This window comes from Podarcis filfolensis, assembly GCF_964270895.1.
Source record: "Podarcis filfolensis genome assembly, chromosome: 1".
In the NCBI taxonomy this organism is placed as follows: Eukaryota; Metazoa; Chordata; class Lepidosauria; order Squamata; family Lacertidae; genus Podarcis; species Podarcis filfolensis.
In genome coordinates, this window is record NC_139604.1 from 76,661,014 (window position 1) to 76,676,903 (window position 15,890).

At 41.3% G+C, this 15,890-nt stretch overlaps 1 protein-coding gene across 4 annotated transcripts in view; it reads right to left on the minus strand.

Annotated features, from left to right (window-relative positions):
* NELL1 (neural EGFL like 1) overlaps positions 1-15,890 on the minus strand; it is a 374,882-nt gene that overhangs the window by 109,970 nt on the left and 249,022 nt on the right. For all 4 annotated transcript variants that reach the window (XM_083598461.1, XM_083598460.1, XM_083598463.1 and 1 more), the window contains one exon: positions 11,379-11,501. In XM_083598461.1, the coding sequence (XP_083454587.1) occupies positions 11,379-11,501 (123 nt within the window). The remainder of the gene's footprint in view (positions 1-11,378; positions 11,502-15,890) is intronic.

The following is a 15,890-nucleotide window of genomic DNA, read 5'->3' on the forward strand; positions in this document are numbered from 1 at the left end:
ATAATTTACTCTAATTGAACAAGCTAACTGACAGGCTTGCTCTTAACATTCTATTTACCATATAGAACACATACCATAACGCGTGCACGCAAAATGGCCTGAAGAATAGGAGACTGGAGGAACCATGGAAATGGAGTGGTCTGTGTGCAAAGGAGAGTTGAAAAAAGGAGGAAGGAGGAGGTAGGAAAATGGGGTGTCAATGGAGGGGGAAAACGGGGTTGGAAAAACATGGAGGAGTAGGAGGCAGGGTAATGGGGTGAAAATGAAATCAGGGGTACAAAAGAAGCTGAAGAATGGGAATGAGAGGTGGCGTCATAATTAGGTAGAAGGTGAAAATGCTTAATAGTTGCATGCTTAATAGTTGCAATGTGTGGGAGGAGAAAGATGCAGGAGGTTACCATAAGGATAGGTCTGTGTGCAGGGGAGGGAGGCATGCAGTTGAAGTGAAGGTGAAAACGGGGGTGCAAAGTAGAGCAGCACCAGTTCTTAAAGTTATAGATGTGTTATAACAGCCGGCTTCAAAAACAAGGTTAGGAAGGTGAAAAGGAGGTTCAGTAGTTGCACCGAGTAGGAGGAAACTCTAGGGGGTTAATGTGTGACAGGGAGTGGGGGTTGCTGAGTGGAGCAAGCAGGGGTCAGAGCTCCCCAGTATAGTGATAAGGGTGGGGCTGGCACTCCTATTTCCTTCCTGTCACCATGACAGGCAATTTCCAGACAGGCCATGTTTACATTTGGCTGTGATGAAGCCAAAGAAGGCTGAAGAGTGCAGTCACCTATTGACAGCCCCTGACATCTGGTATATTTTAAATAAATACAAAAATAAAACAAGGAATAAAAAGTCAGAAAATGAAAAAAATTAATGCCCACTAAGCAATAAGATGCGGACGCGGGTGGTGCTGTGGGTAAAACCTCAGCGCCTAGGACTTGCCGATCGTATGGTCGGCGGTTCGAATCCCCGCGGCGGGGTGAGCTCCCGTCGTTCGGTCCCAGCTCCTGCCCACCTAGCAGTTCGAAAGCACTCCTAAGTGCAAGTAGATAAATAAGTACCGCTTTATATAGCGGGAAGGTAAACGGCGTTTTCCTGTGCTGCGCTGGTGCAGGCTCGCCAGAGCAGCTTCGTCACGCTGGCCACGTGACCCGGAAGTGTCTCCGGACAGCGCTGGCCCCCGGCCTCTTAAGTGAGATGGGCGCACAACCCTAGAGTCGGACACAACTGGCCTGTACGGGCAGGGGTACCTTTACCTTTAAGCAATAAGATATTTGTATTGATTTCTGCAAACCATAAGCCATAAATATAACATTTACTACGAAAATTCCAGGAACATGAAACGCAACATTCTATAACCATAAAAAGCATTCACCGACATGTACAATGCATGTACATCTGAAACTTTAAAATGAAAGGAGCCTCCTTTCTGTTACAGCAATTGCATGGTGAAACAGAAATGCAAGTTTTGCAAGTTTGACCAATAGGCTGTTCCCATGGAAATGCAGTACAGTGGTACCTCTGGTTACGTACTTAATTCGCTCCGGAGGTCTGTTCTTAACCTGAAACTGTTCTTAACCTGAAGCACCACTTTAGCTAATGGGGCCTTCCGCTGTTGCCACGCCGCTGCCACACGATTTCTGTTCTCATCCTGAAGCAAAGTTCTTAACCCGAGGTACTATTTCTGGGTTAGAGGAGTGTGTAACCTGAAGCGTATGCAACCTGAGGTACCACTGTACGTAGCTCTTTATATTATGTACACTGGACTGGATAATGTGGCTATTGCTATTTTAAAAATATGTGCCAACTTATATAGTATTTCAAAGTTCTGGACTGAAGCTGGAATGTATTGGATGAACAAAAGAATCAAATCTTTCCTAACTGAATATTTCACAAGAGCATAGAAATTTGAGAATGTGATGGACTATATGGAATTGGAGGAAATGACTGGCAGAATCCGAGACTTGGGAGAAGAGGTGGTGGAGGAAGACTGGAAGAAATTTAAAGACTATCTTCAGAAAAATTGTAAAATTAATGAATGTTAAAATTATGTTTGGATTGGCAATCAGTGGTATTCAGCAACAAAAGTTAATAAGAATATGCAAAAATGAATTGATAAATGGATGAAAATATAGAGTTATAATACGTTATGATATAGAGTTAAGATAAATGAGAGAGGGTAAGGATTTGCTGAATTGATTACGTAAATGGGAATACAAAAAGGGGAGGCGTGAGGAGGTCAAGGAAACAAGCAAATGAGCTTAAAGATATCAAAAAATGGATTTGCTTTTTGTATTTTGTATTTTCTTTTTTTCTCCTCTATGTATCTTTGTATTTTTTGTATTTTTCTTTTTTGTTTTCTTTTTATTCTGTAAATCTCTGTTTTTTGTAAAACTCTAATAAATATCTTTTTTTAAAAAAATAGAAATTTGAGAATGTTTAATCGTATAATACTGGGGGGGGTGACTTTCACACGATTAAATTTTGACTTGTCAAGTTAACACTCAATTTTTATATTGGACTTTTGCCTCTGCAAACTCATTGCTACAAAAGTATTCATGAGAATCCATAGGAATGAGCTTTACTAAAAGTCCTGTGATACCAAAATATCTCAGTTGAAGTCTGCTTCAAATATTGAACTAAATCTAAGCAAACCTGAAGCCAAAAGTGTTATCCAATAACTAAATCTGTAAATATGAGATTCCACTTCAGTTTCCAACCTAAGCAACTGGGATGGGGGCGGGAGAATCAATCAAATGATAATATTTGTGCTGTTTCTAAAATGCATAGGATCCCCACATTTCTGCTCTAAAAGAGACTTATGAATGCAATTTGATAAGTAAGATTTTTAAGGCAGGAAATACTCACCTGTCCCCATCTTATCTCCAGAACATTACAATTGCATTAATTGACTGTTCTGGCTTCCATCTAACAGTATGAAAATGTTCACACCATCTGTTTGTGTCTGACAACAAAATCCCCAGGAAACAGCAAGATATATCTTGTTCTACAATTCAGCAATTAATCCATACTTTTTTTTTTGTTCTCCTACTGAAAAAGGGAAGTTTCTTACCATTAATTCCTCCTCTCTGAAGTTGCATCCATGACTTGTTTATAGAACACTCATCACAATTTGTTTGCACAGGGTTTTCTGGGAGGTTCAACAACATTTACTGTTTACGAAGCATTTGTTCGAATTTTGCAGGAAGGTTATACAACGTCACATCAAGCACTTGTTATCCCACACTCTCCAGTGCATTTTCCCATCACAAGTGGCAAATCCACTTTAATTGTGCAATTATTGCTGGTATGTGACTGAATCCCATCTGCAGAACAGCAACAGTTAGGAAACACCCTGAGTTTCTCAGAGAGCATTCCAAGTCTTTAGACTATCTACTCCCTCTGAAAGACCTTTCAATGGGAAGAGACGCCTTAGCCTTTCTAGACTAGACTGGAAAAACCAAGAAACACTCCTCTATCCCTAGCAGAAAAACTATTAAAAAATGAAACCTCTCTAAAAAGTTTACCATGGGAACTAATAAACCTGAGTTCCACTACGTAATTAGAGAACTAACAACTTCTGTTCCAACATGTGAGCTGAAGTACAAGGAAGAATGAAACCCAGGGCACCCAAATTGTCTTCCCCACATGTAAGGCAAGACAGAAGTCTTTAAAGAGGATCATGGTTTGCTGAAGGACCAGGGAAGGCAAAATACCCTCTGGGAAACACAGAGAAGTGGAATTCCAAGTCCTCTGAGGTGTAAAAATATCACACAGACTCCAGGAAGGCCTACAGTGGACCACTGTCATTGTAAATGTATCCTGTGCAACACCCTTCTACTAAAGGTTGTGTCTACAGAAAACAAAGCATCCACATTGTAGTATTTCACAAAAGTGTGCAAGGAAGCCAAAAGTACACATTGAGGACTGGGCTGTGATCCCTGCGGGTGAATTCCCAAGACTGATGTTTATAGGATTTGAAACAAACCCTTCAATTTAGCAGAAGAGTTGGAGTTATGAAAATTGTACCTTAAACCTTTGCTTTAACCTGTGTATCATGTAAACGATAAAGATATTGCATAGTTTTACACGTGGTGAGAGTAGATGCTGTCCTACAGCAGATGCCTATCCTGTTGCCCTGGAACCAGGAGCAGAAAGGAAGCCCCCTTCTACCTTGGACAGGGGACCCACATCACTGCAAGGAAAGACCAGCCTGGCCCCACGCTCTGCATCTCCACTCCCTGACAGAAAGAATACTATCTTCAATCTTCTATTTGTTTTAGGACTTCAGAATTGAAAGTAAGCATATTCTGGTCCCATCCATCAGCTAATGTACTATGAGCTATTGCATGCGTAGGCAAACTAAGGTCCAGGGCCGGATCTGGCCCAATAGCCTTCTAAATCCGGCCAGCGGACAGTCTGGGAATCAACGTGTTTTTACATGAGTAGAATGTGTCCTTTTATTTAAAATGCATATCTGGATTATTTGTGGGGCATAGGAATTTGTTCATTTTTTATTTCAAAATATAATCCGGCCCCCCACAAGGTCTGGGGGACAGTGGACCAGGCCCCTGCTGAAAAAGTTTGCTGACCCCTGAGCTATTAGATTGTGTCTATGAATTTGGAGGGGGTATCACATTACTACATGTTTCTTTGTAAGCTACCTTTAAAATCATTTGAATGAAAGTCAGGGTTTAAGAAATCTTACAAATTAATAAATAATATTAGATGACATGATGTGGCGAGGGAAAACTGGGAAGGACATAGAGTCTGGTTTAAAATGCACCCATCAGAAAAGGCAGCTTCTATCGGCTTTGCTGAGAAACAAGCTGTCTTTGTTTCTTCTTTGCCCTAGCATTACATTGCTAGGATAGGAGAGGGAGATGCTATGAACCAGAGCCACTCTATCAGCTCTGCTGAGAGACCATATGCTTTGGATTCTCCTCTCCATGAGCATTTTGTATCCCAGCCTTTTGTTGCGCTCTTTTCATGTTGTGAACAGGCCTCCGGAACGGATCCCGATCGCAACCAGAGGTACCACTGTACTTGCCTCCATCCTGGGCTGAGCAAGTTCCAGCTGCTCAGCCCTACTCTCTTATCCATAGAATTCCTCTGTTGGAACTGTTCCCTCAGCCTGAGAACTGCTAACTGTCAGCAAAGAAATACTGGACTCCATCACAGACTGAGAAAGTTCTAGCTGTTTAGTCCCACTTCTTTGCCTCAGAGGTACTTACAGTCGGAGGGGTTGATTTGTGCCCACTGACTCCAAGGAAAACCAAGCATGAGGGCAAATAAAAAATAAAAAAATAAAAAAGCTGCCTGAATAAACCTGCCATAATTAACATTATAAGCCTGCCCTGCACTTAGATACACATGAGCCCTACACTGGATAAAAGCTTCCTGCATTGTAGGGGCTTGGACTTAGATGATCCTTGTGGTCCCTTCCAACTCTACAATTTTATGATTCTATGTGCATTATAATTCTATGCATTATCACATAAAACACTGGTTCCCAGAGGTATACAAAAATGGTAAGAGTGTGCAAGCCGCTTAGACATTTTGATGATTATATTATATAAATCATGTTGGAAATAAAATAAATGAAAGACTGGGCAAGCACAAGTCCAAAAGGCATGAGCAGTGCCCTATCTCTGGAACCGTAGTGAACTTGGCCAAAGACAAATGGATGGGGAACTAGAACGCTAACACAAAAATCTTTAAAATGTGCACATTCAGGTAAGGTGCAATGGGAAGCTTCCATGGACTTTAAGGCATGTTAATTTATTGCTGTGTGTTTTGGGGATCAGGGACTTATGCCTGCAATTGTGTTGCTAAATGGTGTGTTTCTATCTAATGACTGCATAGGTTGAACAGACCATATATTGGTCACAGTAGAATAAAATGCTGCGTGATGCAGTCATGCAATTTCTCCTCTTCAGTATTGGGTGGCTTTTGGATGTCTGAAACTGGGTCAGCAAAAAAGTAGGACAACTGCTGTAAAAGATATAGCATACTGTCTATTGTCATATTGTTGAAACTCTATCGTAAGAGCCTATAAATCCTAGCCAGTATGACATGAAGTGGAATTACAAGTTTCAATAGAAGATATGAGCTAAGCAGGCACATTTCAAGTGAACATCTTCATAAGGATGACAAATCCACACAAATTTTACACCAGCTACAGTTGTTGTTCCCAACAGCTTCAGAATGACACAAGTAGAAAGCAGGAGCATCCAAGGTCACTAAACTGAAGATACTTTTAGCAGAAGAAATAAGCTGAGTAAATAAATAAATAAAATAAATACTTTCTGGAAATGAATATAGAAAACTCACTTAAATTTAGCCTTGCTACAATCAGAAAAGAAAACTCATCAAGGTCACTGCCTGACACTGATGAAAATTCATTTCTAACAATAAATAAGATGGCTAAATCTTGAACAGGAAAAATTTTCAAAGTATTCTATTTGTACAGTCTATTCTTGCAGTCTCTTTTATTAGGGCAAGCATATTTTTGAGTTCATGAAATAAGTCTTGACTTGCTGCCATTTGTGATGGTTCCCTTTGTGTTGTGCCACAGCATGAAGCAAAGAAGCACACTCGCTCCATGGCTGGACGGTGATGTCGCACTGCAACCTGGACAGGTAACACCCCTGGAGGTAATCAGCAGATCTCATAAAGGTACTTGTATGTCTCCTTCTCCCCCCTCTCTCTGCGAAACTAATAAAACACTACTCGTCCACCCATCTCCGATGGAGGTGCTTCAGGGAAAAATGGTCACCTCCCATATTTGTGTCATTTTCACATTCTTCAGTACAACTGTGCTCATGTTATCTGAAGATCCTGATCATGGATATTCCAGATCACATCTACTTTATTTCTCCAGCAGGATGGAAACAACAAAAAGAGAGATGGAGGGCAAAGGTAAGAAGGGATTGGTGTGAGCAAATGTAGTTGCACGTCCCTAAGCTTCATTTCAGCTAGAGATGAGGCATCAAGTCAACATGGGCAAGATTAAGTAATATCAGAAGAGGAGCCAAGAAGTATCAGCCCCTTTCATCTCTATCAGGCATAACTTGCCCATTTCGTTTACTTTCTATGCAATTGTAAAGTGCTTTTTTCCCAACGCATTTTACTTTTTTAATATCCCTTGGGTCTATTCTGTGTTCATTTTTCAAACACAGTTTTATAACAGTCTCCTTACTGATAATTCATATGTCCCGTCTCACAGAATCTTTTCCTTAATCGTGTTGTGAAAAGCTTTAGTGTTCAGTATTCATGCAAAACTATACAATATTTTTGTACATTAATTTGTTCTTTTCACTGGGGAAATATTATGGCTTGTTACTGTTCAAGTTTTCTGAATAGGTTTATTCTCAGTTTTATCCTTTTTATTTAATCACAGCATTGTTACTACTACCTAGGGGCACAACACAGCTAATGTTGAGCACCTTAAAGTCCAACTGATTTCAGTGATGGAGTTAAGCATGTGCTTAAAGCATGGGTAGGCAAACTAAGACCCAGGGGCCGAATCCGGCCCCGGTTGCCTTCTGGATCCAGCCCGTGAATGGTCTGGGAATCGCCATGTGGATCAGATTGTTCGGGCTGCGCCAGCGCGCGTGTTCGGCGGTGCCTCCTCCCTCCCTTCTCCTGGCTTCTCCCTGCCCTGCCTAGAGCCAAGAGGAAGGGGGCTGGGCTTTGTTGGTGCCAACAGCAGCAGCATTAACACTCGAGTGACTGCCATTGTAAGCAGGCTCAATTTGGGCTTTGTTGCTGCCAGCCCGTCTCCAGAGCCCTTTCATGCGCCACTCATCGTCCCACCGCCGTCAGCCCCTGACGCTCGCAAGACACAGGTAAGCAGCCACCGGGGCTCATCCGGTGCTGTGGAGAAGGGAGGGGAGAGTCGGGGGGGGGATGGCTTACCTGAGTAGAATGTGTCCTTTTATTTAAAATGCATCTTTGGGTTATTTGTGGGGCCTGCCTGGTGCTCTTGCATAGAATGCTGTGTCCTTTTATTTAAAATGCATCTCTGGGTTATTGGTGGGAATTCGTTCATTTATTTATTTTTTCAAATTATAGTCTGGCCCCCTACAAGGTCTGAGGGACAGTGGACTGGCCTCCTGCTGAAAAAGTTTGCCAACCCCTGGCTTAAAGCTTACCCTCTGAAATACATGAAGATGGCAATCCTATACACACTTACTTAAGAGTAAGTCCCACTAACCTCAATGCAATGTTCACGTATTCATGAATAGGACTGTGCTGCAAGTGCTTAACTCTGTCTAGATTGTTCCCTAGAACAATGACCTAAAATGAAGGTCTTATTTGAGAGGGGTGTGTACATGCTGAATTTAAACCATAAAGCACATTAATATACCTTTGTGGGTAAAATGTTTCTTCGCATATGCACTATCTTAGTAATTCTGAATCCTATTATCTCTCATAGAAATAATCTCTAAATATTGTCTAAATACATACAGTAGCACAATGTCCCCAATCTTGCTAGCTTCCATTCTAGTCAAGTTGGCTAAATCTTACAATCCTTCTACCACAGTTAATGGTTGACACCCATTGAAAAAATGGCTTTTTAATCATTGCAGCCATGGGCAAATGGCACAGACAAGTCCAACTCTTTCATTTAAAACACAATCTAGGCCAGGGGTCAGCAACCTTTTTCAGCCGTGGGCCAGTCCACCGTTCCTCAGACCATGTGGTGGGCTGGACTGTATTTTGGAAAAAATAATGTACAAATTCCTATGCCCCACAAATAACCCAGAGATGCATTTTAAACAAAAGGAAACATTCTACTCATGTAAAAACACGTTGATTCCCGGACCGTCCGTGGGCCGGATTTAGAAGGCGATTGGGCCGGATCTGGCCCCGGGACCTTAGGTTGCCTACCCCTGGTCTAGACCACCATCTCAGCACTGTAGATACTTTGACTTAGATTGTGCCACACAAATGCATAAGCTTCCTTAATTGTCTACCCGCCAAATGTGGTAACATTTGAAGACTTATCTACAGTAACTTCTCTTGAAATAAACTAGATTTTGCACAAATTGTTGTTGTTGTTGTTAGTCGTTTAGTCGTGTCCGACACTTCGTGACCCCATGGACCAGAGCACGCCAGGCACTTCTGTCTTCCACTGTCTCCCGCAGTTTGGTCAGACTCATGTTTGCAGCTTCGAGAACACTGTCCAACCATCTCATCCTTTGTCGTCCCCTTCTCCTTGTGCCCTCCATCTTTCCCAACATCAGGGTCTTTTCCAGGGAGTCTTCTCTTCTCATGAGCTGGCCAAAGTATTGGAGCCTCAGCTTCACGATCTGTCCTTCCAGTGAGCACTCAGGGCTAATTTCCTTAAGAATGGATGCATTTGATCTTTTTGCAGTCCATGGGACTCTCAAGAGTCTCCTCCAGCACCATAATTCAAAAGCATCAATTCTTCGGCGATCAGCCTTCTTTATGGTCCAGCTCTCACTTCCATACATCACTACTGGGGAAACCATGGCTTTAACTATACGGACCTTTGTTGGCAAGGTGATGTCTCTGCTTTTTAAGAAACTGTCTAGGTTTGCCATCGCCTTTCTCCCAAGGAGCAGGCGTCTTTTAATTTCGTGACTGCTGTCACCATCTGCAGTGATCATGGAGCCCAAGAAAGTAAAATCTCTCACTGCCTCCATTTCTTCCCCTTCTATTTGCCAGGAGGTAATGGGCCCAGTGGCCATGATCTTCGTTTTTTTTGATGTTGAGCTTCAGACCATATTTTGCGCTCTCCTCTTTCACCCTCATTAAAAGGTTCTTTAATTCCTCCTCACTTTCTGCCATCAAGGTTGTGTCATCTGCATATCTGAGGTTGTTGATATTTCTTCCGGCAATCTTAATTCCGGCTTGGGATTCATCCAGCCCAGCCTTTCGCATGGACCATTTGCACAAATGGTCACCACAAAAATGGTGTTTGGCAATTTATATGAACTCACAATAAGTAAAACAGGAAATTTCCCCATTAGTGAAAGCCCTGTCTTATCAGGTTCTTCAACTGCAGTAAGAGTTTCTAAGCGTGCTCTGACAAATGCATTTTAAACTCCTCTTCAAACCTTCATGCAAATTGCACAAAGGTCAGATGACCAGCTATGTGATTGGGGACTCTTGCACATATGTCCCTTCCCTAGCCCATAGTTTCACTTTTTTTGTATACTCAAGTAAATGCTTGAAAACAACTTTTGTGGTAATCATTTGTGCAAAATCTAGTTTCATTTCAAGAGTGGTTGGTTATCAATGTTGTCTTCAAATGTGACCATATTCGACAGAGTATGGACCAATTCCTGTACATTTCTAAAAATTTCTGCCCAATCAAGTTTCTGCTTTTTTGGGGGGGGGGATAAAGCCAGTTGATAACCGTCTAGGTAAACCTTTCCACCTGGAATCTTAATTTATGTCAGTTGTCCTAAATGACTCATTATGAAAGCAAGTAATTTACAGCATGTCATCCAATGATTTTAAAGCCAGGAAACAGCGACTGCCTCCGTGGTATTTTACCAGCGCAATCTGATAAGTGTCTATTCAGAAGTAACTCCCACTGAGTAAGGAAGGTAAGGTGAGTTGGTATGGAACTGCAATCTAAGAGTTCTTTTTAGATGCAGTTTTCTTAATAATAATAATAAGCAAAAGAATAAATTCCACATTGAATAACTTTTGAGTATTGTAGTAATTTCCCAGCTACTGGATCAGTGAGTGGTGCCATCTCCCTTGAAGAGTCTCATCTTTATTTAATAATCCTCCACAAACTACCATGTTATTGTATACAAACTGATGTTGAATAATGTATATTTTATAGTCTACTCAGAACCTACAATAGCAATGGTATCTCAGAAATGCAGACAAGTTTATTAATGCACCATAAAGCAAACTGCATCAAGAACAAAAATCATATCTGTCTACCACTCCACATATTCAGTGGTTCTTGGCAGCTTACTCTACTATAAAAGAAAATTATGGTCACAGTTTAAAAGCCACATGGATCTTGTTTAAAAGACAGTTATTCTAGCTTAAAATCCACATGTACCTACCCCAAAAGATAACTGTGGGATCCATTACACTGTATAGTTCAAAAATGCAGTTTATACCACAATGAAAAGAGTTAATAACCTATGTAAATAATCATATTCATGAGCAGTAAACCAAAAGGTATTTTAAGTGCCTCAGAATACCTTTCCTGAGTAGTAAATTATGCAAAAATCAATTCTCATAATGTCTGTGCATGCAATAGTTGCCAGATGATAAATCAGACAGTGAATTCCTAACACAGCCCAGCATCTTGCGCAGGCTGAACTTAGGCAACTGTCAAGGAATATTAATAGTGTATACTCATTTTATCAAGTTGTTGGAGAAACAGACCCACCTCGGCAGATGGTCCCATTCCCCACATATCCAGGCTTGCAGGTGCAGCTATGTCCCCTGACTGTGTTAGTACAGATTGCATTCTCATCACAGTTGTGCTGTCCGCTGTCACATTCATCACGTTCTACAAGAAAACAATGCAAGAGAAAGTGAGCAAGGGGAGGGAGGGAAAATAAATTTTCAGCTTGCTGATCTGACATTTGAAAAGCTAGTTATAACTAATGAATGGTTACTACAATGGCTGAATACAGCAGAAGAGACATTAGATGCAGAAGCCTGACATGGACCACTTCCATTTCAGGTTTTGATTCATGGCAGACAGCCTACAAATTTCAGACAGAAAAAACCCCCTATATAGTTAAAAAAAGGATAGAATCAGAATAGTGTAGAACAAAAATGCTATCTAGGGATGAATAGGAATATTATCTCTACAGGAGCATGCAGTTTAAATACTAGCTCTGTTATACATTTCTCCCTAGATTTCTGGAGTTATTACCCTCAATACATCCTTTTGCAGAGCATCTGCCCCCTTTTTGTAGAGGATGGATGCTAAAAAATCAGTAGATTTACCTCCTTTTGAGATACAGGGATTAGAGGCAATTAGAGATGGTAGGATCAATAAACAGGCATGTAAAAAAAATGCAAATGTAGTTGAAAGGACAGAAAGGCAAGCGGAAAGATGGAGGTTTCTCTTCCTGCTCCATCAAAAGTTAACTCTTCCTCTTCCCAGCAAGCTGACAATTTGCTTAGACAGGCTGTATGCAGACATGTTTCCTATTGGCTTCAAGCAATCTGAACCAAAAAAGGATTAACTTTGGAAGGGAGAGTAAAGCAGGGAAGGAATAGAAGTCAATATGTGGTGGTGACCAAATCTCCCAAAAGTCTATTCACCACAACACACTGGCCTTCATTTACAATAGTGAATAGATCAATGGTTTTATTTATATCTGGAAGAAAGTTACAACATGGGTTTCAGAGAGAATCTCTTCTAAGTTCCCCATTTCCCCTGTTATTCAGTTTTCCCTGACTATGTACAGTTCTGATTACTTAGTTCACTGCTGAAAAGAAACCATGAGAAGAGGACAGACTTTACCAAAAGCCACATACTTATCAACTCTAATGTTCATATAATGGCCACAACCATTTCAAAGTGCATCTGCAGAACAACTGTATCTCCAAGCTACAGATAGTTATTACTGACTTGCTATTCAGACAAGGGAAGGCTTCCTTTAGAGCATCACATCGCTTCGACTTTGATTTAGAATGTGAATATCCATTTATTATGTGAATGCTGTCAGCATGGTGAGGATCCAGAGAATAGCAGCAGAGGTTTTGGAATATGTGCTATACAAGGACCATAATGAATGGACTAGGCATTCTTAGCTTGGGGAAAGAAGATTAAGTGGAGCTAGTAGAACAGGTTTAAAACTGTATATATCAAATGTTTGTCATGAAGAAGATGGAACTTTTCCCCATTGTCATTGTGAGAAAAGCAGGGCACAACTGAATTGAGCACCAGCAGCATGCAAACAGGCTGGCTGTGAGGGAACAAGGTTTGCAATGTGCCAGATGGACTAAGGATCAAACAGCTGTGAGAAATTATGGAACTTTTATCACTAGAGATTATTAAAGAGAGGCCAGAGATGTATCTGCCAAGGATGCTCTAGGTAAGAATTTCAGCACGTAGTAAAGCACTGGAGCAGATGTCTAATGGTATCTCTTCCAAGTGTGTATTACTATAGCTCTATTGATATAGGAAACTTGGAAGAGGGAATTTTGAGATAACAACAGTATTTATTTTCACATCTTTAATGCCAAGCTCCTGCTATAGGCATTCTGCAATTTTTGATTCACCTGAACACTTTAGTGGACACCTTAGCACCAAACTTAGAATCATAGAGTTGGAAGGGATCCCAAGGGCCATCTAGCCCAATCTCCTGCAACACAGGAATCTCAGCTAAAGCATTCATGACAGATGGCCATCCAACCTCTGCTTAAAAAATCTCCCAAGCCACTGGTTTGGGTCCTACCCTCCAGAACAGGAGAAAACAAGCTTGCTCCATCATCCAGGTGACAGCCCTGGATGGCTATCATATCTCATCTCTGTCTTCTCTTTTCCATGCTAAACATACCCAGCTCCCTCAACAGTTCCCCATAAGTCTTGGTTTCCAGACCCTTGATCACCTTCTTGGTCACCCTCCTCTGCACATGTTCCAGCTTTTTAAATTGTGGTGCCCAGAACTGGACACAGTACTTCAGGTGTAGTTTGACCTAGGCAGAATAGAGAGGTACTATTACTTCCCTTGATCTGGACACTCTGCTTCTGTTGATGCAGCCTAGAATAGCTTCTTCTTTTTTTACTGCTGCATCACACTGTTGACTCTTGTAGTCTACTAAGATCCTTAGGTCTTTTCCACATGTACTTAGTTTAGATTTATGCAGCTAGTTATTGCTGTCTAAGAACAGAACCTTACATTTGCCCCTATTGAAATTCATTTTGTTAATTTTGGTCCAGTTAGCCAATCTGTTAAGGTCATATTAAATCCTGATTCTGTCTTCTGCAGCATTAGCTACCCATCCCAGTTTGGTGTCATCTGCAGACAGAATGAGTAGATCATTCAAGTAATTTATAAAGATGTTGAACAACAATGGGCCAGGGACACGGCCCTGCAGCACCCCACTTGTCACGTTTTTCCAGGATAATAATAATAATAATAATAATAATAATAATAATAATAATAATTTATACCACGCCCTCCCCAGCCAAGGCCGGGCTCAAAGCGGCTTACAAGCAATAATAAAAACAAGTTGAATGATTACAACTTAAAAACAAAATTAAAATACAACATTAAAATATTGAAACATTAAAATATTAAAATGTAGCCTCATCGCAGGAGGAGAAAGGAAAAGAAAAAGGAAAGAGAGGGAGGGAGGGAATCAAATTGGCTCCAAGCCAAAGGCCAGGCAGAACAACTCTGTCTTACAGGCCCTGCGGAAAGAAATCAGATCCTGCAGGGCCCTGGTCTCATGAGGCAGAGCGTTCCACCAGGCCGGAGCCAGAGTTGAAAAGGCCCTGGCTCTGGTTGAAGCCAATCTAACTTCCTTAGGGCCCGGGACCACTAGGGTGTTGCTATTTATGGACCTTGAGGCTCTCCGTGGAGCATACCGGGAGAGGCGGTCCCGTAGGTACGAGGGTCCTAGGCCATGAAGGGCTTTAAAGGTCAAAAGCAGCATCTTAAATCTGACCCTGTACTCTACCGGGAGCCAGTGCAGTTTGAAAAGCACTGGGTGAATATGCTCCCATTTCAGAGACCCCGTGAGGAGCCTCGCTGCAGCATTCTGCACCCTCTGGAGTTTCTGGGTCAGCTTTAAGGGCAGCCCCGCGTAGAGCGAATTACAGTAGTCAAGCCTGGAGATGACTGTCGCATGGATCACTGTGGCCAGGTCGGGACGGATGATGAAGAACTATTAGTGAGCACTCTTTAGATTCAGTCAGTCAACTAACTACAAATCCACCTAACAGTTACCTTGTCCAGCTCACGTTTTACTAGCTTCTCTGCAAGAATATCATGGGTGACTTTGTCAAAAGCCTTACTGAGATCAAGATACACTACATCCACAGCATTCCCCTGATCCACCAAGCTTGTAACTCTCTATATAAAACTTCATCTGCTTCCCTCCCAAGCTCTTTTCTCTTTTTATGAAGAGGAACTTGAAGAAATTCTATCATCTGTCAACACAGTGCAAATAATTTCTGTACAGGTGAAGCTCTCACACTCTCTTTTTATATTCTTAAAGGGATAAGATTGGAGAACCAGTGACATGCATGTGTCTGCCATGGCACTGTAGTATGCGTCAAATGCAGGATAGCGTTATAAAAACTTCTCTTGTAGTTGTCTGATTCTCTTAATCCAAAATGAGTACTTGGTCTTTAAGGCAATGGAAAAAAGACAAGAGCAACATCTTCAGTACCATAGCATGGGGCCTGAATGTGCAATAACACAGCTTTCACCATTTCTGCTGCTTATTCACCCCTTGCCTCTGACACAGTCAAGGCCAGAAGACACTGGACAATCACATAGCAAAGCAGGTGAAAGGAAGCAGCAGAAGCATTGCAAAATTACATGGAGGGTGGTGGCACAACTGAATAGTAATTTGTGAGCTGCACATTTATTTTTGAAAGCATCACATTTTGTACTTTGATGCAGCTGTCAAAGACCACACAAATTACGTGAACTTTTCTTATTTACGACAGATGTTCATCCATTCATAAAAATGGAAGCTCATTGAAATAATGACTAATAAATGCTTAAATTCTAATCTTAAATGCTTCCCTACGAGAAACTAATATTTACATTAATTAAGTTTACTTATAAGAAATTGCTGTAGATTATTGTCAAAGTTAATATGATAGCTGTGGCAAAGCATGATGTAATTTATAGATTTTCCGTGTGTTTAGATACATTTAAAGGGACGGGGGTGGCGCTGTGGGTTAAACCACAGAGCCTAGTAC